The sequence below is a fragment of the Pristis pectinata genome, chromosome 1 (assembly GCF_009764475.1).
Source record: "Pristis pectinata isolate sPriPec2 chromosome 1, sPriPec2.1.pri, whole genome shotgun sequence".
NCBI classification, from domain to species: Eukaryota; Metazoa; Chordata; class Chondrichthyes; order Rhinopristiformes; family Pristidae; genus Pristis; species Pristis pectinata.
In genome coordinates, this window is record NC_067405.1 from 17,397,771 (window position 1) to 17,420,378 (window position 22,608).

At 41.0% G+C, this 22,608-nt stretch overlaps 1 protein-coding gene across 1 annotated transcript in view; it reads right to left on the reverse strand.

Moving 5' to 3' along the window:
- Window positions 1-22,608, reverse strand: part of clasp1a (cytoplasmic linker associated protein 1a) — a 218,541-nt gene that overhangs the window by 17,274 nt on the left and 178,659 nt on the right. The window contains exons 34-38 of the mRNA XM_052029250.1: window positions 17,434-17,550; window positions 16,818-16,965; window positions 11,585-11,831; window positions 3,659-3,849; window positions 777-905 (exon numbers count right to left, since the gene is read on the reverse strand). Coding sequence (XP_051885210.1) covers window positions 777-905; window positions 3,659-3,849; window positions 11,585-11,831; window positions 16,818-16,965; window positions 17,434-17,550 — 832 coding nt within the window. The remainder of the gene's footprint in view (window positions 1-776; window positions 906-3,658; window positions 3,850-11,584; window positions 11,832-16,817; window positions 16,966-17,433; window positions 17,551-22,608) is intronic.

Here is a 22,608-nt window from a genome sequence, read left to right on the forward strand (position 1 = left end):
AGAAAGCATCCTATCTGGATGCATCACGGCTTGGTATGGCAACTGCTCTGCCCAGGACTGCAAGAAACTGCAGAGAGTTGTGGACACAGCCCAGCAAATCACAGAAACCAGCCTCCCCTCCATGGAGTCTCGTTGCCTCGTTGAAGCAGCCAGCGTAATCAAAGACCCCATCCACCCGGGACATTCTCTCTTCTCCCCTCTCCCATCAGACAGAAGATACAGGAGCCTGAGGGCACATACCACCAGGCTCAAGGACAGCTTCTATCCCGCTGTTGTAAGACCCTTACACGATGAGATGGACTTTTGACCTCACAATCTCCCTTGTTTGACCTTGCACCTTATTGTCTACCTGCACGGCACTTCCTCTGTAGCTGTGACACTTTACTCTGTATTCTGTTTTACCCTGTACTAACTCAATGCACTGTGTAATGAATTGATCTGTACAAACAGATCAATTACAACAGATAAAGAGGGGTTGATTATTCTTTGTTCTTAACCAGCCTGCTACATTTGTTTCAGTAAGATATGCCTCAAATTGCATGACAAAATTGAGATATCTAACCTGAATGCCTTCTAAACATTTTATTGCACAACACAAAATCTTTTTATGCATTGAATAATTTCTGTAAAACGTATTCAATGCACCAGACACTGGGTACATCATTGATCAACTGGAAGAAGTTTAATGTTATGAACTTCAGAGGGAAAATTATTACATTTTTAATACTGGTAGAGCTACATCTAAAAATATCACAAGTTACTGAAAGGCTTCTTACCTCTTTATGGGAATCTTTATGAGCTTCTAATGTTTTCATAATGGTTAATTCTGCGTAGTTTTTAAATCTCGCTGGCTGGTTCCGTAGGATTTCCCGAAGAACTCTTAAGGCTAATGCTCTAATGGAGTGCTTGGGGGGAAAAAAATTTGTAAATATTTAAAATTGCCATCTTATTATATCTTTATCTACTTCATTTCCTGGGGTGGAACGTGGAGTTCAGGTCAAGGACTACTTCAAAACCAAGCATAACCCACATCGCAGTTACTGGCACAAGGTCAAAGAATACTGCTCTGAAGCTTGTGGTTGGGAAAGATTAAAAGTACACTTAGATTAGGACTTTTTTTTCCTCTAGTAAACAATAGTTTACTACAGTATTTTCCCTACACAAATCTATTTCCTCTCAAAAGCAGCATTTGCCTCATCAACTGTGAATTAAGTCACAAAAATTTATTTATAATGTTTAAACCATGAACAATAGAAGCTCTGTTCTAGTCAAGGACAAAGAACTGGATCAACTCATTATTTATTGAGATAAGTTGACATTAAGTTTCCAACACATCATTCTCAGCAACTTCCGCCACCTCCAACAGGATCCCACCACCAGTCACATCTTCCCCTCCCCCCACTCTCCGCACAGATCACTCTCTCCGCGACTCCCTCATCCACTCGTCCCTCCCCACCGATGACCCTCCTGGCACTTATCCCTGCAACAGTGCTAAGTGTTACACCTATCCCTACACCTTCTCCCTCACCACCATTCAGTGCCCCAGAGAGTCCTTCCAGGTGAGGCACTGCTTCACCCGTGAATCAGAGGGCGTCATTTATTGCACCTGGTGCAGCCTCCTCTACATTGATGAGGCCTGACGCAGATTGAGTGACTACTTCGTCGAGTGCCTTCGCTCCGTCTGCTGCAACAGCTGCAATCTCCCGGTGGCCAGCTACTTTAATTCCACTTCCCATTCCCATACTGACATGTCTATCCACGGCCTCCTCTACTGCCACACTGAGGCAAGATGCAGCTCATATTCTGCTTTAGTAGTCTCCAATCTGACAACACCAACATTGATTTCTCTACCCTTCCGTTTTCCCGTTTTCTCCCCCCCTTTGTTTTCCTGCATTCCTGTGGCCCCCTCACCTCCTCTTTTTCCCCTCCCCTGCCCTCATGGCCTGCCCATCTATTCCCCACCTCCTTCCCTTTATGCCATGGTCTACTGCCACCTCCTACCGGATTCCTCCTCCTTCAGCCCCAGGCCTCTTCCACCTATCACCTCTCAGCTTCTTGCATCATTCCCTTTCATCTCCCCTACCCCACCCACCTACATTTCTCCCCCCTTACCTGGACTCATCTATCACCTGCCGGCTTGTGCTCCTCCCCCTCCCTTGTTATTCTGGCTTCTACCCTCTTCCTTTCCGTCCTGATGAAGGGTCTCAACCTGAAACGTCGACTGCTTATTTCCCTCTGAGGATGCTGCCTGACCTGCTGAGTTCCTCCAGCATTTTGTGTGTGTTAATTTAATCTACCACTGTGCATCCTCAATATAAACTTGCCTCATTATATCGTGAATATACTACAAGTGTTATCATGTTCCCCCAAGCTGGAAATTAGTTCAATGTTAAATTCACTGAAAATACAGGTACCTCATAATGCACATGTTAAAGTTGCACCCCAACACCTGTGTTATATCAATCAATCATGAGACTACAAGATTGTTGTAATTACCCATCTGGTTCACTAATGTTCTCCAAGAAAGCAAATCTGTCATCCTTATCTAGACTGGTCTTTGTGTGACCGCACCCCCCCCCCCCCCACCCCATAAATACATTGTCTTTTTGCGAAGAATGCATAACTAACCTAATTTATTAGAATACAATAACATTCCATCCATTATGATTTTATGCCAATCTGGTTTTCAATTGACTGAATGTAAAGGAGGATTGCTTTAATGGATGTAGGGTGGTTAGCAATGAAAATATCAAGTGGAACATCATAGTAAAAGTCTTTATACTAATGCCTTGGCCTCTCATTCTTCTCCTCAACAACAAATCAAAAGAAATTTCTTGGATTTTACTTGAACTTGTATTTAATTCAATTTCCAATAACAGTTGTGGTTTGGTTTCTGATGACTTCAAACAGGAGGCTCTTCAGCTCTTAATTCCCAACTTCCTCCACTACAGCAGGCCACTTCACGGTTGAACACTACAGCATTAGGGATTAGAGAAGGGGGGCGCATCCAAAAATCTGACATGGTCAAAGGCAAGTGGAGACATCAAATTTCACTTATCTTTCACACTTACTGATCCATTTCCCCCCCCACAAAAAAAAGCAGTGGGACTCAGAAGAAAGTGAATGGGAAACCTAAAACTTGGGCTCCATTTCTGTGACTCCATGCAACAAGTACAATATAAAGTATCATGCACAGGCTTGATTCAGACATTCCAATTTACCACATCTAATCAATCCAATAAGTTGTTAAGCTGAAAGAACAAGATTTTAAATACATATTTGCAAGCTCTGGAATCAAACAATTGACATGGAACAAAAAGTTAGCAATTATGTAAATGTTTAAATTTGAGGCAAGAAATAGAAGTTATATCTTCAACTGACTCAAGAATGAACTAGGTTCCTTCCAAAATTAGGAGAGTGTTTTTGAAACTTGGATAAATTGAAGAATATATTTACTTAAAACCTTGTGTGTTTTCACATTAAATATGGTGAGAGAGGGCATCTGTGGCTGTTTCAGTCACATTATGGTAAACTGGACGTCTTTACTTATTTTGAACAAGTTGCATAGCTGTTTTGTAAACAGTGCTGCCTGCTATTGTAAGTCATCATAGTGTTCCTCCAGGATTTCATCCATCGTGAACTGTGTCAAATTACTTACATCCTTGTCTCCTAGAGTCTCTAGAAGTAAAAGTAGAATAGTCTTGAAGTGCTCATCCCACACTCCGAGAGTATCTTCTCTTGTTATCTTTAAGAGTTCCAACAAGGCTGCCTTCCGCTCTTCCACTCGCTCATTATGGTTGGAAAGTTCTTTCAGAAGATCAGCAACTAAATCTGAATGGTCAATGGGCACTTCCAGGGGGAAAAAAAACAATGCATCAATCCAGTTGGTCAAAAAGATTTTGCTTAAGAAGCAGTTGCAATTTAGATCAATACTGAGCCACATCTTTTTCTTGACTCAGTTTAAAAAAAGGTACACAATGTACCTAAAAGTTGCAGTCCAAACAGACCAGCAAAGTGTGAGCTTTATAATTATATTTATACATTAGCATTGCAATTTATTTTCCAAATGGAATATTCTAGGAGTCACAATATATTGCAAAAGAGAAAAGAGATTTCAAGTTTGAAATACCAACAGCCTCAACTCTAACAAAGAAAATTTAATACTTCCAAGATCTGTAAAAATTAGACACTTGTTTAAAAAAAACCTTTAAAATTCATGACTGATGAATTTTAGATCAGAATCAGGTTTATTATCACTGACATATGTCGAGAAATTTGTTGTTTTGTGGCAGCAGTACAGTGCAAGACACATACAAAAATTACTTGAAGTTACAGAAATAAATAAATAAATAGTGCAGAAGAGGAATAACAAGGTAGTGTTCACGGGCTGATGGTAGTAACGAGAAGAGGGCACGTCCCAGGTGGCGAGGGTCCTTAATGATGGATGCCATCTTGTTGAGGCACCGCCTCTTGAAGATGTCCTCAATGGCAGGGAGGGTTGTGTCCGTGATGATCAAAGCCAGCCTTTTATCACGGGTTACTCCAGGAATGGCAGAACAATAAAATGAGACTATTCAGTATGTCGTGCTAACAGCCACTCCTTGATAAAGATTTCCATTTAGTCCAACTTGTTCGCATTTCCCCATTACTTGCCAAATTTTCCCTTCTGGCGTTAATGCAATTCTCTTTAGAAATTACAAGCGACCTTGCTTCCATCATTATGCAGTGTCTCTATTCTGGATCTCCATTACCTGCAGTTTAAATGTTTCCTTCATTTCAGATGCAAACATTTTGTAATGACATTCACAAATCTGTGTTCTCAGGTTACTATCTCTTTATCGTTGGACATTAATCAAAACCATTGATTTTTAATACCTCTTTAAAATGTGTTCAAATCTGCTCTTAGAACATTTATAGTACACAAGTACGAATAAAATGACCACCTCCCACAAGGTAACCTCACACTGCTTCTTGATTTTCAATAGCACTACAATCACCAAACCCTCTAACTTCCTTCCTACACCTTCAACATCATAGGGTTATTACTGATGAGGAATTTAACTGGACAATAAATGCATTATGATCTGGTACAAAGCAATCCATCTGAGTGGCACATTATGCACCACCTAGAATATTCACATCCTCCCATTATCAAAATACCAAAAGCTGCAGTGTATGCCATTTACAAAGTGTACCGCACCATGGCTTCATTTCTGAAATCCATGATTCGTAGTGGATCAGAAAGACAAGGGTAGCAGGTGCATGGGAATGCCACCATCTTTAAATTTCCATCCAAATCATACAGCATCCTCATTTGGGAATACACCACTATTTCCTCATTGTGATTGGACCAATAACCCAGAAATTCTTGTCTCACAGCACTGTGGAAGTGTCTTCATTCATACCATACCCATATTGCATAAATATTTGAACGTTTACATGACCTTCTGTGCTGATCTGAACAATTTTGTTACACATTGCAAACACAAAGGCAAGACTTTCCAATGCTGAAGTGTTATCATGACAATAAAATGTATTCACGCCATATATGCAATTGAATAAACGGTTGTTTCCATGCTGTCTCTCTCTATGACTCTGACTCCATGACAAACTGATGTGAAAATAACCAGATAATCTATTTTAGGATTTGCATTACCCATTTGATTGTGCTACATTGCAGAAAGCCCTTACTGTGTAGGACCTTGCGGTAAAGAATTCCTCCTATAATCGCCAGACCTTCCTGCTCAAGAGCCACTACTGACCATAAATTGCAGGCCAACAACACTTGTTCTTCTCTACAGATCTTGTATGATTGCCAAGTATACCTGGCCTCTTCTGTTTTTACTTCAGATTTATACTATCCCAAACATAATGCTTCTGTAGAGGAGCTGCCCCAGCATTTTGGCCAAGACATATCACTCAACTAACACCACTCAAAACAATTTAGTGTAGCGGTTGTGTAACGCTATTACAGCGCCAGCAACCTGGGTTCAATTCCAGCTGCTGTCTGTAAGGAGTCTGTATGTTCTCCCCGTGTCTGCGTGGGTTTCCTCCAAGTGCTCTGGTTTCCTCCCACATTCCAAAGACGTGCGGGTTAGGAAGTTGTGGGCATGCTATGTTGGTGCCAGAAGCATGGTGACACTTGCAGGCTGCCCCCAGAACACTCTACGCAAAAGGTGCATTTCACTGTGTGTTTTGATGTACATGTGACTAATAAAGATATCTTATCTTATAATGGGTCATTCACCTGGATGCCATTTGCAAAAACATACAGGATTGAAGGGCTGCTGTATTTTTCTACATTCCAATGACATCTACACATCAATATGTACTTTGTTTTTTTAATATGCACATTTGGCCATTCTGATACTGTGAAAGGCAAGGTTATTTTTGGCAACAAGTATGAGGCATTGCATGTTTTATCCTACCCAAAAACTGCAGAAATCATACAAGTCATTAAGCCTCCTGTCAAATCAATTGCTGTAATTTGCTCCAATTCAAATCCCAGTACTGTGGAGTGTCTAAACCAGCAGAACAATTTTCCTGGAATGGACTTTTTACTGGAATTACCTTTCCTTGTCTAGCAAGTAACTAACCTTCACACAAAAAGAGAAATAAAATCCACTGATATTTACTATAAACCCACTGACTTCCACAGCTACTTAGACTACACCTCTTTCCACCCGGTCTCTTGCAAGGATGCCATCCCTTTCTCCCAGTTCCTCTGTCTCAACCCCATCTGCTCTCAAGACAAGGCCTTCCATTCCAGGACATCTGAAATGCGCTCCTTTTTAGGAAGTGTGTCTTCCCTCCTGCTGTGGTTGATGGAGTCCAGTTTTGTATCTGCTAAGTTTCTCATATTTCGGTTCTCATCCCACTTCTCTTCATATAGATAGAGATCCCATAGTCCTCACCTTTCATCCTATGACCTTCTGCATCCAGTAAATCATCCTGTCATTTCTGCCAGCTGCAATGAGAACCCACCACCAGTCACATCTTCTCCCCCGTACACCCTTCCGGCTTCTGCAGGGACCATTCCCCTTGTGACTCCGTTCCGCTCATCACTCTCCACCCACCCTCCCTCCCTGACCCCTGGCACTTTTCCCTGCAGTCGCAGAACGTATAACATTTGTCCTTACACCACCATCCAGGGACCTAAAACAGCCCTTACAGGTGTAGTAAAGATTGACGTGCACCTCCTCCGACATAGTCTACTGCATTCAGTGCTCCTGATGTGGCCTCCTCTACATCGGCGCAGACTGGGCATTTATTTCACAGAGCACCAACACTTGTTCCGCAATGGCCATCCTGAGCTCCCATTCCCACACTGTCCTGTACATCCTCAGCCTTCTCCACTGCCAAGGTGAGGCCCAAACCAAATTAGAGGAAAAACACCTCATATTCCATCTGGCTAGTCTACAAACCAATGGCATAAACATTGAATTTTCCAATTTTAGATAACCCTCCCCTCTGATGGGTTCTTTCTCCCTCCCCCATGCACTCTTCTTCCTCCAGTCCTCTCATTTTCATCCTCTTTCCTTCAAGCCCCACCCAGCCCCTATCACACATCTTCATCTCCCCTCAGTTCCATCCACCCCTTCAGAGTTCATTCACAGGCTTCCCCACCACCACCCTCCCCTATTTGGTCTGGTTTCATCTGTCATACACTTCTCCCCTAATGGTTCCCATTATCACTACGTACCAGATCCCAGCACTGGTAGCCTTTCATATTCCTGCTTAATTCCCCCCAGCAGCTATCTACAACCTTCACACTCCTCTCCCTCCTCCTTGTTCCATCTGCCACTCAAGTTTTTTTTCTATCATTCACCTGCTCCCTTTCCCAACCTGGCACAACCTGCTCGTTATCTTACATTCCTCCTCAGTTCACCAATCACCTCAGACTCCTGTCTCACCAGTCCCCTTCCCCTCTTATACTAGCTATCTCGCCTCTCCACTCTCAGTCGTGATGTAGGGTTAAGCCAAAACGTCGACAATTCCTTTCCTCCCACAGATGCTGTTCGAACCACCCGAGTCCCTCCAGCATATTGTTTGTGGCAATAAAAATGAAATAATTGAAAACACATCAAGCACATTTTCCTTATTTGAACAAATATGACTTCTGTGCACGCTGAAGGCTTATGGCGCAAATTATGTATAATTCAAAGGAACAACTTAAGATTTAACAGTTTCAGACAGTTCTTATGCTCTGTCTCCCTTGAACTCTGTTTCTCAGCAGGAAACTATATTTGTTTTCTGAAACTCCTAGGAATATAATTGAAATTAAAGTCTCTGAAGAATAGCTCCAAAACTAGTAGTTGGATATGGGGAAGATATTTTCATTGGCTTAGGAGCCTACAACGGAGGTCACAGTCTCAAGATATAGGATAAGACATTAATGACCAAGATGAAAAATTTCTTCACACACAGTGACCTTGTGGAAAAGCCATGGAAGCCAAGTCACTAGATATGGTTAAGCAGGTAGATAAATTCATAGAGAAAAGGGATCAAGGTTTAGAGGAGAGTGGGAATATGGTACTGAGTTAGAGAGTTAGCCATGATTGTATTTAATGACAGAGCAGTCTCGAAGGAACGAATGGCCTATTCCTGCTTTTATTTTTCTATGTCACAGTTCAAGAATCATTATACTTTGCATAATTTGATCAGTTGTATTGATAAACATTTTAATCAACTGCTTATTGAACCTTTAAAATGACTGGTTATTCAATAGAAATTGCTTTAGTTTAATTTACATACCCACTATTCTGTGGGAAAATATTACAAGTTCTAGAATAAAACCAAGTCCCAAAATACTCATCTGGTCAGTAACATCTATGAAGAGAATAACTGAGTTAATGTTTTACATTGATGACCCTGCAGATGGGGAGGGTAAATGCAATGTCTGTGATAAAGTGGTGGCCAAGAGAAAATGAATGACACAGATTAGTGTCTGCTGACAGAGGATGGTGAAGACTTGTTAATGGTACTTGCACTAAGAAATACAGATACAGGGAGAAGAGGTGCGAGAGAAAAAGTACATAAAGGATGCTGGAGCTGTGGAACACAGTCCAAAGGCTGCAAATAGATAATGAGATTTCACTCCCAGAGCCAGAGATGAAGCTGCACTTCTTCCACTTCTGTGCACTGTATTCAGTGTTCACACAAATGGTCCTCTCTACACTGGAGACACCATCTTGTAGAACAGGATGATTTAGTTGCAAGGACAACTCTGAACTTCCAGAAGCCTTTGTATTTGATTCTTACATTTGGCTTTGTTGGAGAAGTGCAAGCTGAAGGAAAAATACTTCATCTTTTGCCTAGAGAATGTGGTTGTCATCAGGACTCACTGGATTCAACCATTTCAGATAACTATCCTTTGTTTCAGAACTGTTTCCAAGTGTGGGAGCAGAGAATGCTGGGGTACCCAGTGGGTCTGGTGACAGCTATAGGGAAGGGAGTAGGATTGGCATTTTGGGTTGATAACTTTTCATGACAGGGGCATCGCCCACTTGGGGTGTTCACTCAGTTTTCTCTCCACATGCTGCCTGGCCTGCTGAGTGCTTCCAGTACTCTCCTGTGTTTCTGATTCTAGCAACTGTGTTCTATATCTCACAGTTCCAGCACTGCTTGTTTGTGGTGTGTTTTTTTTTTGTTGCTCACTCCTCCATTCACTCCTTTTCCAGACAGATTAGTTGACATTAACAAGCCTTCACCACCCTCTCTCAATTGACACCAATCTGTGTCATTTATTTTCTCTTGGTCTTCACCCTCTCTTAGATATTCCCTTGTTCCCATGCATTTCCCCACTTCCTTCTTCAGAGTTTAAAACATGCTTGTTTTCCTAGTTCCAATAAAAGGTCTGACATGAAAAGTTAACTCTCAATTTCTCTTCACAGGTGCTGCCTGACCTGCTGAGTGTTTCCAGCATTGTGTTCTTATTTCAGATTTGATTCATTTGCTGCTTTTCTTTTGCTTTTCTATTGTAACTTCAAGACTTGTTCTGGCATATTATTTGAAAGCTACAAAGGAGATTAAGTATTCAAAAGGCTTATATGTAATGTTAATTGAATTGTTATTCACTTATGTTGATATGGGGAGTAATTAGGATGTATTTATTAGCACAGGGCATCCATTTATAAAAATGCAGCAATTAGAACACAACAGGATTTATTTATTTGTTGAACATATTGTTAATAAGCAAATCTGGCAAGATTCCTTATCAATAGACAGGAAATTAATAGTAAAAGAAAGCTGCACGAAGTCTCATTTAATAAAACAGCAGGCAGCTAAGCAATACAAACTATCAGACTTGATTCCACACCCCCTTCCCTTTTTGCTGAACTAAGCCATTTCATCCAAACAAAAGGTGACCGGTATTTAAGGTGGGGGGGCAGCGGGGAAGCAGAGAGAGGTAGGAACTTGGCTGTCTTCACACTTCTACTTGCTATCCTGCGATCATGTTAGAATAATGTATGTGGACAACAGGTGACAACAAAGGCTCGTTTCAAGCCTGAAGAGTGGAAACTTTGCCAAGGTGCAAGATGACAGCCTGCACTTAGCTTGCAAGCAAAAGTACCATAAGAGACAAAAGAATTATTTCTAGAAAAAAGCCAAAGGAGAAAGAATAAAAACCTTTGGAATGCTAGAAATCGGCATTATCCAGAACTCTAGATATGGTCAAATGAAAATTGAAGTGCCCTTAAATTTGCTCGGTTGCATCTAATGAGAACATCACATCAAACTAAAACAACATTCCTTGGACAGAATGATGGGTGGAAAGATGCCTAAACTTCAAACAATGAACTGAACATGTTCACATTTTTCCATCAATTCACTTTTCAGAGTGATAAAAATCTGGAAGAGACTTTTTTGACAACATGCATCTTTTCATTGCCATAGAACAATAGCTTTCTGGAATTCTAATTTGCACAGTGCTATAAAGCACTTAAGTTAGTTTTTACCCTGTCAAGTATGACAGGGAGATCAAGCCAGGTATGGGGGGGGGGGGATGGAATGGAGTTGGGAGACAAAGGCAGGTAAGTGATAGATGGGGGCAGACAAAAAAATAGGCAATGGAGCTGGGCAAGGAAGGATGAAGGTGGAGACAAGAGGCGATAACCAGGAACACAAAGGCTATCTGTACTGGAATCTTGTAAGGAAGGAAGGTGATAATGGGAACCACTGGGGGAAAGAGGTGAAAGGCAGATGGAACCAGAGCCAGAGGGTGGAGATGGAGAGCCTGTGGATGAAAGGCATGGGTAGTAGGTTGGTGGAACCTGGAGGGAGAGTATGGGAAAGGAGACCAAAGGTCTTGGGTTTTGACCTGACTTAAAATGGGTAGCTATTGAATGCCAGGTAAATCAATCCTGTACTTTCGTTTTGGCTTCAACTGCTTAGAACATACTCAAATTAATAGGTTTAATATTAATTAAAAACAACAAATTACCACTTAAAAACTCAACTATTTTGGAATTTTAAGACAAGGCTATTTATTTACCTTGACATATTTTAATTTTTTTTAAAAACTATTTCACTGGAAAAGTCATAGCAAATGGAGTCAAGATTAGTTAATTTATAAAATTCTTACCATCACGGAATTGTTCCATATCATCATCAAACATGGCTTCCTTTAGTGCTGTCTTGTCAAATGCATTGATTGTATCCGAATAATTATAGGGATTATATTCCCGAGTCCGAGGCCCAGAGAAAGACCGTGGCGGTGGAGTGTTGAGCAACGATGTCTTGTTGTCAAGAGCTGTTCTTCCTCCTTCCACAGGTTCGCCACCTCCACGAATGTCAGAGGATGGGGATGCAATTCCTCCATCTCGCAATACCTTCAACAAATATAACATGGCTCAATTTACAAATTAGATAATAAAAAGCGGGCTTGAAAAATAAAGCTCAAAGAACAGTATGCTATCTAGATATAGCACACCACATGGTACCTACAGACTATGGAGTTTGTCAAATAACAGACTGCTAAGCAGGGCAGCCACGTAGCTTTTAATTGAATTAAATTAATTAAATACATAATTTGAGGGACATGACAGGTGATGTATTGAAGGTGTAGAAAATTGGAGCTGATGGAAATTACTGTGGTCCACAATGAACACATCTGCAGTAAGTACCTGCAACCAAGAATTTATAAGCTGGAGTTTGAGATTTGGACAGCGTGGTGCTTAAGGAAAGGCAAGTGTGATAAATCAAGGAGAGAGGGAAAGTAGAATGAGAATAATCTAGCAAGAAACACAAAAAATTTAAAGCTCCCACAGATTTGTAAAAAGGAAAAGGATAGAAGCTCATATGGGTCCCTTACAGACCGAGACAGGAAATTACATTGGAGGAAAAGGAAATGACAGTGATATTAAGTATTTTTTGTGCCTGTTTTACATAAGGCACACAGAAAACCTTCCAGAAATTGCAGAAAACAACATGTTTAGAATGAATGAGGAGCCGAAAGAAATTAGCATTAAGTAAAGACAAATAGGAAAAATTAATGGGGCTAAAAGGTAATAAATGCCGAGGAAGCAATGACCTGCAACTTTGGGTCTGAAGGAGATAGATATAGAGAAGGTGGATCAATGAGTGCCATCTTCCAAAATTTTCTATGTTCTAGAACAGTTCCCACAGATTGGAAGGCAGCAACTGTAATCCCACCATTTAAGGAAGAAATGGGAAAGAAAAGAAGTAACTACAGACCAATTACCCTGACATCTGTCATTGGGAAAATTTATTATTAATAAATTAGTCCAAATTCTAAAGGCATTGACTGAGTGAAAAAGGAATAAAGTTTCCCTGGATGGGATGTCTAAAACCAGGGATCACAGATTCAAAATAAAGGGTCAGACACTTAGGAAGAAGAAACTTCTTCATTCAGGTGGTGGTAATTATTTGGAATTCTCAACCCAAGAGGGATGTGGAAGCTTAGTCCTTGTGTATAATCATGGCAAAGATCAAAAGATTTTGAATATTAAGGGAATCGAGGATATGGGGTCAGAGCAGTAAAGGAGATGGGACTAAAGAATCGTCTGCGATCATATTGAGTGCTGGAGCAAGTGTGTGGTTCTGAAGAGCCTGATCTTGTACCTAATGTTCCTATCCCCTACTCTTTTCATTCTCTTGACAGGTAGTGGTATTTAACTCAAATCCTCCCCAGCTTCTGAAATCTGATGAATGTGCGTTTAACTTAAAATGAACTAACAGATTAACTACAAAGAGTCTAGTGAAAACACCAAACCATATAAGTGATGCCAGAAGACCAGGTGCGTCTTAGAATGATATGAAAAGTGAGGGAAGAGATTGACGGGGTCACAGCAAAGATTTTTGTATCTTCTTTTGCTATGGGTGAGGTACCAGAATACTGGAGGATAGCTAATGTTGTGTCATTATTTAAGAAGGACAACAGAGATGAGCCAGGGAACTACAGGTTAGTGAGCCTTACATCAGTGGTGGAAGGTTATTGGAAGGGATTCTGAGAGACAAGATTTATGTTTGGAAAGGTAAGGGCTAATTAGGGATATTCAGCATGGCTTTGTGCATGGGAAATCATGTCTTATGAATTTGATTGAGTTTTTTTTGAGGAGTTGACAAGAGGACTAACGAGGTGAGGGCAGGAGATGCTGCTGCACGAACGTTAACAAGACCTTTGACAAGGTCCCACATGGTGGGCTGGTCCAGAATGTTAGAATACATGGGATCCAGTGTGAGCAAGCTAACTGGATGCAAAATTGGTAGGAGGCAGAGGGTGGTAGTGGAAGGTTGCTTTTCAGATTGGAGGCAAGTGACCAGTGGTGTGTTAGAGGGATCAGTGCTGGGTGCTCTATTGTTTCTTTACATATTAATGATTTGAATGAGAATATAGGTGGCATAATTAGCAAGTTTGCATTTGAAACCAAAATTGATGGTATAGTGGACAGTGAAGACAGCTGTCTAAAGTTACAACAGGATATAGATCAACTGGGAAAGTGGGCAAAAGAATGGTAGATGGAAGTTAACTCAGACAAATGCAAGGTGATGCATTTTGGGAAGTTAAACCAGGGCAGGACAAGTGAATGGCAGAGCCCTGGAGAGTGTCCTTGAATAGACAGACCTTGGGATGCAAGCGGCAATACAGGTAGACAGGATGGTGAAGGTGGTGTATGGCATGCTTGCCTTCATCGGCTGAGGCACTGAATACGTGAGTTGGGACATCATGTTACAGTTGTACATAATATTCCAAGTGTGGCCTAACTAATTTTATGTGCAGTTCTGGTTGCCGTACTATAGGAAAGATGTGAATCTTTTCTGCACCCTCTCCAACTTAACCACAAAGAAATTGCCTAGATTGGAGAGCCACCAAGTAACATCAGGCCATTGTCTCCTACACTATCACTGACCTCATCACCTCCGGAGACCTCCCCTCTACAGCCTCCAACCTCAGAGTTCCCCTACCCCACACTGCTCGTTTCTACCTCCTACCCAAGATTCACAAACCCAACTGCCCTGGTAGGCCCATTGTTTCTGCCTGCTCCTGCCCCACTGAACTTGTATCCTCATACCTTGAATCCATTTCGTCACCCTTGATTCAGTCCCTTCTTATCTATATCCATGACACCTCGCATGCTGTCCATCACTTCAACAACTTCCAGTTCCCCGGCCCTGACCACCTCATTTTCACCATGCATGTCGAGTCTCTGTACACTTCTGTCCCCCATCAGGAAGGACTTAAGGCTCTCCATTTTTTCCCTCGATAACAGACCCAACCAGTTCCCCTCCCGCCACCCTCCTCCGTCTGGCAGGACTGGTACTCACCCTAACAACTTGTCTTTCAGCTCCTCCCACTTTCTCCAAAATAAAGGAGTAGCCATAGGCACTCGCATGGGCCTCAGTTATGTCTGCCTTTGTTGGCTACGTGGAACAGTCCATGTTCCACGCCTACACCGGTAACGCCCCCCCAACTCTTTCTCCGCTACATTGATGACTGCATTGGGGCTGCTTCCTGCGTCCGTGCTGAGCTCATCTTTGCCTCTAACTTTCATCCTGCCCTCAGATTCACTTGGTCCATCTCCGACACCTCTCTCCCCTTGCTGGGTCACTCTGTCTCCATCTCCAGAGATAGATTAACCACAAACATCTTCTACAAACCCACTGATTCCCACAGTTACCTTGACTACACTTCTTCCCACCCTGTCACTTGCAAGGATGCTATTCCCTTCTCCCAGTTCCTCCGCCGCATCTGTTCCCATGATGAGGCTTTCCATTCTAGGACATCAGAGATGTCCTCCTTTTTCCAGTAACCGGGGTTTCCCTTCCATCACCATCAATGCTCCCCTTACCTGTATCTGCTCCACTTCTCGCACGTCTGCCCTCTCTCCCCCCATCACCACCCCTGCCCCCACCCCCCCGACATAACAGGGACAGGGTTCCCTTTGTCCTCACCAACCACCCCACGAGCCTCCGTATCCAACACATCATTCTCCACAACTTCCACCATCTCCAACAGGATCCGACGACCAGACACATCTTCCCCTCACTCCCTCTCCACTTTTCGGAGGGACAGTTATCTCCAGACTCCCTTGTCCACCCGTCCCTCCCGACTGATAACTCCCCCCAGCACTTATGCCTGCAACCGCACCACATGCTGCACCTGTCCCTACACCTCCTCCCTCACCACCATTCAGGTCCCAGACAGTTCTTACAGGTGAGGCAGAGCTTCACCAGTGAGTCCGAGGGTGTCATTTATTGCATCCAGTGCGGCCTCCTCTACATTGGTGAGACCTGATGCAGATTGGGTGACTGCTTCGTTGAGCAACTTCGCTCCGTCCGCCACAACAGCCAGGACCTCCCAGTGGCCACCCACATCCCGGTGCCAATACTGACATGTCTATCCATGGCCTCCTCCACTGCCACGTTGAGGCCAGGCACAGGTTGGAAGAACAACACTTCATATTCCACCTTGGGAGTCTCCAACCTGACGGCCTCAACATCGATTTCTCTAACTTCCGGTAACCCCACCCCTTCTCTCCCCCCCCCCCCCCCCCCCCCCCCCACCCCCACCACTCCTGTCTTCCCTTATTCCTGTGGCTTCCTTCCACCACCTTGATGACCTGCCTGTCTCCTCTCCTCCATCCTTCATTGGATGATCCACTGCCCTCTCCTACCGGATTCCTTCTTCTTCAGCCCTTTGCTTCTTCTACCTATGACCTCTCAGTGTATTACATCTCCCCCTCCCCCACCCACCTACCATTCCCCTCTCACTTGGACTCACCTATCACCTGCCAGCCTGTGCCCCCCCCCCTCCCCACACCTTCTTATCCTGGCTTCTGCCCTCTTCCTTTCCAGATCTGTTGAAGGGTCTTGGCCAGAAACATCGACTGTTTATTTCCCTTCTTAGATGCTGCCTGACCTGCTGAGTTCCTCCAGCAATTTTGTGTATTACTCCAGATTCCAGCATTTGCAGAATTTTTTGTGTCTCTGTCTTGACTTAAGGAGTGTTGAATAGCCAGGACATGTTTTCCCTGGACCAAAGGAGGCAGAGAAGTAACGTGATTGAGGTTTATAAAATGATGAGAGGCATAGATAAGGTATATAGCCAGAGTCTGTTTCTAAAACTAGAGGGCATAGGTTTAAGGTGAAAAGGAATTGAATTGGAATTGATTTATTATAATGGAAGTAATGAGTAACTTGCAACAAGTCGCCACGCTCCAGTGCCACTTGCAGACAGGAGATTTAAAGGGGATCTACAGAGTAAAATTTCTCTCTTCGTACTGCATCTCGTGCCCCTTCCCCGTCAGATGACTAACAACAAAATATCAAAGCTGAATGAGTGACAGGATACCTACATCACAGTCCTTCTTCCCATCTCGTTTAATTGGTTCGTTCAAATCCTCTTGACTGCGGAAACTAAAATTCTGGATGGCTTGTGTGACCCCACGAAGAGAGCTATAAATTTCATCGGAGTTAAGGTTTTCTGTGTCATAGTCCAACATGCTATAGACAAAATAGCCAATGATTAATGAATTATCTCTGCAGACAAAACATCTCGTGTACATGACTGAATTACTTCAAACATATCAACTTAGAATCATAGAATGACATAGCACAAAAGGAGGCCATTGGTCCATCATGCCCATGTCGGCATGTTGCACTGCATTCAATTATTCAGAATAGATACAAGTAATTAATTGAACAGAATTTACAGTTCATTGATCAGCTGCCCCATTGCTAATAAAATGTTCAGCTGTGATGGCACATTCAAAGTTGCGATGATTGACACTTATGAACTAGCACAAAGCTGTCATTTGAAAGAAGATGCAGATTAATAAAAACATGGGAATGAATTACAGCAAACAAAAGTTGTAGCCACTCAAAACATACAACAGACCATGCTGAAGCCCAAAACAAGAGCTGCCTGATGAGACAAGGCATTCTGAAAAGAGTGGATAGGGGGTTAGTTACCTGGGTGAGTAAGAACGCCTGAAGTTCTTGTGGGTAGGAACTGTGGGGATGGAGTGAGGTTGAGAAGGGGTGGGGGGATGCTTTGACAGCCCATCTGCACTCCAACCCCAGAATCGACTGCAGTCAGTGTGGTCAGAGAAAGAGAAAGAACGAGAAAGGCAAAAAAGAGAAAGAAAACCATATTCCGAGTGGCTTTTGGTCATGCTTTACTGAAGAAAATTTTCAGAACATTAATAGAAGCAGAATAGCAAACAGAGAACACCTCATCCAAGCAAGCAGCAGCAGTAGTAGTATTGACCCACTCTTGCCAATATCATATGACCACACAGGGGTGACAGTGACTGCACAACACAAATAATGAATATTCCAGACTTGTATTAGTACTACTAGTACAAATGGGGTTTTACACTTAACTATTTGAGTACCAAATAATTCTCATTACCTATAAATTCATTTTATTGGTTTTAATTCAAGACAGATGTTAAAATGCAAGGAAGGGCCATTTTTCTCCACCCACATTTTAAAATGTATATTTTGAAAGTTTGTTGCAGTTACAAACTGGCATGGCCACATACTCCAAGGGGAATGTCGCCAGGTACTATTGGTTAAAATTCTGTGCAAGTGTAATGTCACATGCAAGAATAATCCTTTAGCCACTGACTGTAGAACTTCAGTGCATAAATATATCAATCAACCACAAACTGAACGTCAAACAACTTGGAGATATCACTACCCTCCATCTGTCTATCCTTGAACTAGGCATATCAACTTGGGCTTGTATAAAGGTGGCCCTTCGGTATATTGGATTTCACTCATCTGGTATAACAATTTGTCTTCTCACCTCAAACTTCCTTGACTACCTTTCAGGAGTATTTCTCCCTGCACGATAATGTTTCTTGAATTATGGTGACAAGAGTTCGTTAACAACCTTGCTAAAAAAAAATTTGTCTTTTTATTCAATTTATCCATCCTTCTGTTCTTAAACCAGCACAGCAAGTTGATTACTTCCTGATCCAAGGGGTGATCTACATACTTGGAAGATTGTTATCTTTGGACCAGAACCTCAATCATCCGATTCAGGATCCTTTCAACAACCAAAAATAAACATTTCCAGCAGAAGATACCTATATTAACTTGAAGAGCCACAATTTGATTTTGGTGAAGGGAAAAGCAAATAATTTATCTTGTATTGTTCAATGAATTATTTAGATCTTACAAACAGGGGAATGGATTCAACGTTGTTATCATTACGGGATTGGTGATGTTGGATGATATGTTTGGGATTAATCCAGGGTTTACTTTGTGGAAACTAGTTTTACAGGGGAATCGCTGGATTTTGGACAGATTAAAATCTAGGCCGCAAAATTAAATGCTCTATGTACTCTATCAAACTCAATAAATAACAAAGTACAATTTAGAAAGAGAAGTATTAACAATATTATAGAGAAGGCAATGAAAAACATTAGATTCATTGCAATGTTCGTTACTAATCAAACTTATGCAGATTGTTAGACTTGGGCTTCATATGAAGATCTAACAATGTTATTCACCTCCTTATGTAAGAGTATATCAAGTTCAATTTCAGCCATACTCTTATATGAGGTGAAGTAAAAAACTTTAATAACTTGCAATTAAAAAAATTACTGGAAATCTGAAATAAAAACAGAAAAGTCAGCATCTGTGGAAAGAGAAACAAAGTTAACATTTCAGGTCAGAGACCCATTGTCAGAAAGGTCTTGGGCTTGAAATGTTAATAATTTACAGTTGGGTGACATTAGAGAAGACAAACAAAGCAAATTTCACATCACTAACATTGTACTTGGATGGGGGTCAAATAGTTAACAATGTGAAAATATGACACCGTCCTTTAGGTAATACAAAACATGAAAATACAGTAATACTTCAAGCTTGCAAAAATTCAACTACCAAAGATTGTATGGGCAGAATTATTTTTTTTAAATTAAATGTATGTAGTTCTCTGGTTCTTAACAGCTTAGACATTAAAGGTTTATGGCTGCTCAGCCCAAATCTGTGATAGCATTTTAGGTGAAAGCATACAGGATCAAATCCCATCAGGATTTGAACAGAATCTCATATACATGCAAAACTGGTCTGCACTGTTAGAAAATGTGCTCTTTTAGTTAAGATGTTACCAAAGACACCCTACAATTAGAACATTTTGGAAAAATCCAACAGCCCAGCATTATCCATGGAGAGAGAACAAGTTCATTGACCCGAAACTGATACGTATAGTTTCTCTCCACAGAGACTTGTAACCTGCTGCAAATTTCCAGGAATTTTTCCTTTTATTTCAGAATTTTTCCTTTTATTTCAGAATTCCAGCATCCAGTGTTTTGCCTTTGAACCAAGGTCCTACTTGCCTGTTAAGGCAGATATAACTGATCCCTTGGGAGTGAGCTCCCCTATCCCACAGCCAATATTCAAACAACGTTAATAATAAATAGATTATATTTATGCAATCTGTTGTGTTTGCCTTAAATAAGGTTGGAATTGGCAATTAATCATTGGCAATTGAGTACCTTGAAAATCTTGGATCTATAATACATTGTTCAATGATGGAGTTCTTTTAATTAGTGCTGCCAAAGAACTAGACAATTTTAGAACCCTAATTTGCCCTTTGCCCAGAATATCAATTCAATACATTGTATTACGTGACATTAAAAAAAACTCAACGTAATATTAAAATCAATGACACCTTGAGGTCAAGGCAGACCACTTAACTTCAGCATTCCAACTAATCTCTTACACAAGAAATCATAGCTTTGATCATAAAATTGTTTCTGGTTAATACTTCTACCTAAGCATTAATTGCAAATGTCACAGCATTTAACTATTTTGTCCATAGTGTGTTCTCTAAGAATTTACTGCAGGAAGATGATGATTTAATTGGGATCAGGGATTCAGAAAGTCTAAGGTATTGCCTTCCTCACTGAACAGGTTCAGGAAAACTTCCAAGTGCTCCTAGTCTGTATTCAGGTTATTTACATGTTGAGGCCCATGATTCTGAAGTACAGTAATGTTTAAACATAGAACCAGTTCTCATGGGAAAAGTGCAAATGCTCATTAGTCCACTCAACTAAAATAAAACAAACAATTTGTTCAAAATTCAAGCAGCAAAATCAAATTCTCAATGATTAAAAGTTAAAACAAACAAATTGGTTGCCAGTGCAGTCAAAATGTCATAACTCAGCCATGCCAATTTCCTAAACCAGCCAGCTTTGGAAAGGTGCATTCACATGCAGGGCTACTTCTTGATCTCTGGGTTGCTGCATGACCAGAGCTGAGCAATACTTCAGATATCCTATCTTAATTTTTGGTAATTGCTAACAACAGATGTGCATTTCTATTTATAAGCTCTCCTGAACCAATGAGTGACCCTTTCTTGTTTGCATCACCTAATTACATACTTTACGACTTAGGAAATTGTGCTGCACAACTTGAGAACCACTATTCAAGTCCAAGTGAGGAAAACTATAATTCTCCATTTTAAAAGTCATTTTCCTAAACATACGCAAAGACCGTTTGCTCTTTGATATTATGTTAAAAGAGCTATTTGAAGACATACAGTAATCATTGCTGTTTTGCCTTCACATGCAAAATTATTTGCAAATTTATGGTACTTTAATTTTATTTATTTTGTGGAAGGAGTATTTCACCTTTCATTGATGTGAAAGGCAAGCACATTCAGAATCCATTCTATGAATAAGTACAAGTGTAAACATGCAGTCTATCTTGCTGCACTGCCCGTCACATGATCCTGCCAAAAGCTCCACACCCAAAACAGATTTCATTCTCATCAAGTAGCTCCATGCCGGGGTCTATTCATTACCTTGTCATAGACCTTCACATCCCTAATACCAGGCCAATCCATTTCCCTGCCAAAATTAATTCAATTCTGCTAACATTTAAACGTTCATCCATACTTTTGTCACCTCCAGCCATTAGTCCTCCATTGGTCTTGACAAATGGCCAGATTCCACACACCAAAGCTTCAAATCCTCAAAGGAACTTCAGGCCACATCAATCTCATGCTAATTCTCTCACTTGCCTCACCTAACTTCACCAACAATTTACATGCCTCAATCTACTGGTACCTAAGTAGTTAACATTGCACATCTGGAGGCAGCAGGAAAAAATATTCCTTATGCACTTTGCCAGATCTCAACATTTCAGGAAAACAATTTTGTCTTTTCATTTGTACAAATCACAGTTCATATGCATCTTTGGTTCTATTGTGGATTGCTTCACATTTGTGCACATAAAATGGCAACTAAGAGTTTCATAATATCCACGTTCCCTTTAAGTACAAAATAAACCAGCTTTCACAAACCATAGCTGTTGTCAGAAAACATTGTTTCCATTTGTCTACTACAAAGTTGGCAGGAGCATAAACTCTGCTTCATAGTAGTTTCAAATGTCACATTGATAAATACAACTCATTTCCAGGATGAAGTGTTCCGCTTTGTTATTAAGTTTCTATTAATACACAGGTTCCTCAAACTAGCAATATTACATTGTAATTGTAGGTTAATAATGCTAATTTATCCAAGAACCATGCCTTTAAAATGTGAAATATGCCAAAAATACCAATGTTAATGGCATTAACACTATAGTTATGTACTATATCAGACTATGCCTTCCCAAAAAGCATTTAATATACAATCTACAAGTACAATTCATGCCAAATATGAAGCAGGAATAACAATGCAGTTTTAGTAAATGCAATGGTGGGAGGGAAAAAAAGTTTCAAGTGTTCAAAGGATTCAAAAAAGAAAGAGTGATTGATTCAAAGAATGGGAAAAAATGAACTGTAGTTTTGGGAAATTCATTTTCTGCTCACTATATAATTTGAAAGCATTTCATGACATTTTCACAATGTTCTGTAGCCTACTGAATTATAAGTGTTCAAGAGCAAGCTATACCAAGAAATATTTAAACCCATGAGATTTCCCAAACTCCATTTTTGTCAAGTAATCATTATTATCCTCAATTATTAAAAGTTTATTTTTATTTAATACTCCTGGTTTACAACAGCAGGATCAATTCCAAAAATACAATTAGTTTTCTTTTCATTTTGCATATGTGGGCAATAGAAAATAAGGAAAAGGTGTAACTTGTCCACAAAATTAACTGTTATAAGATGTGTTTCTCAAT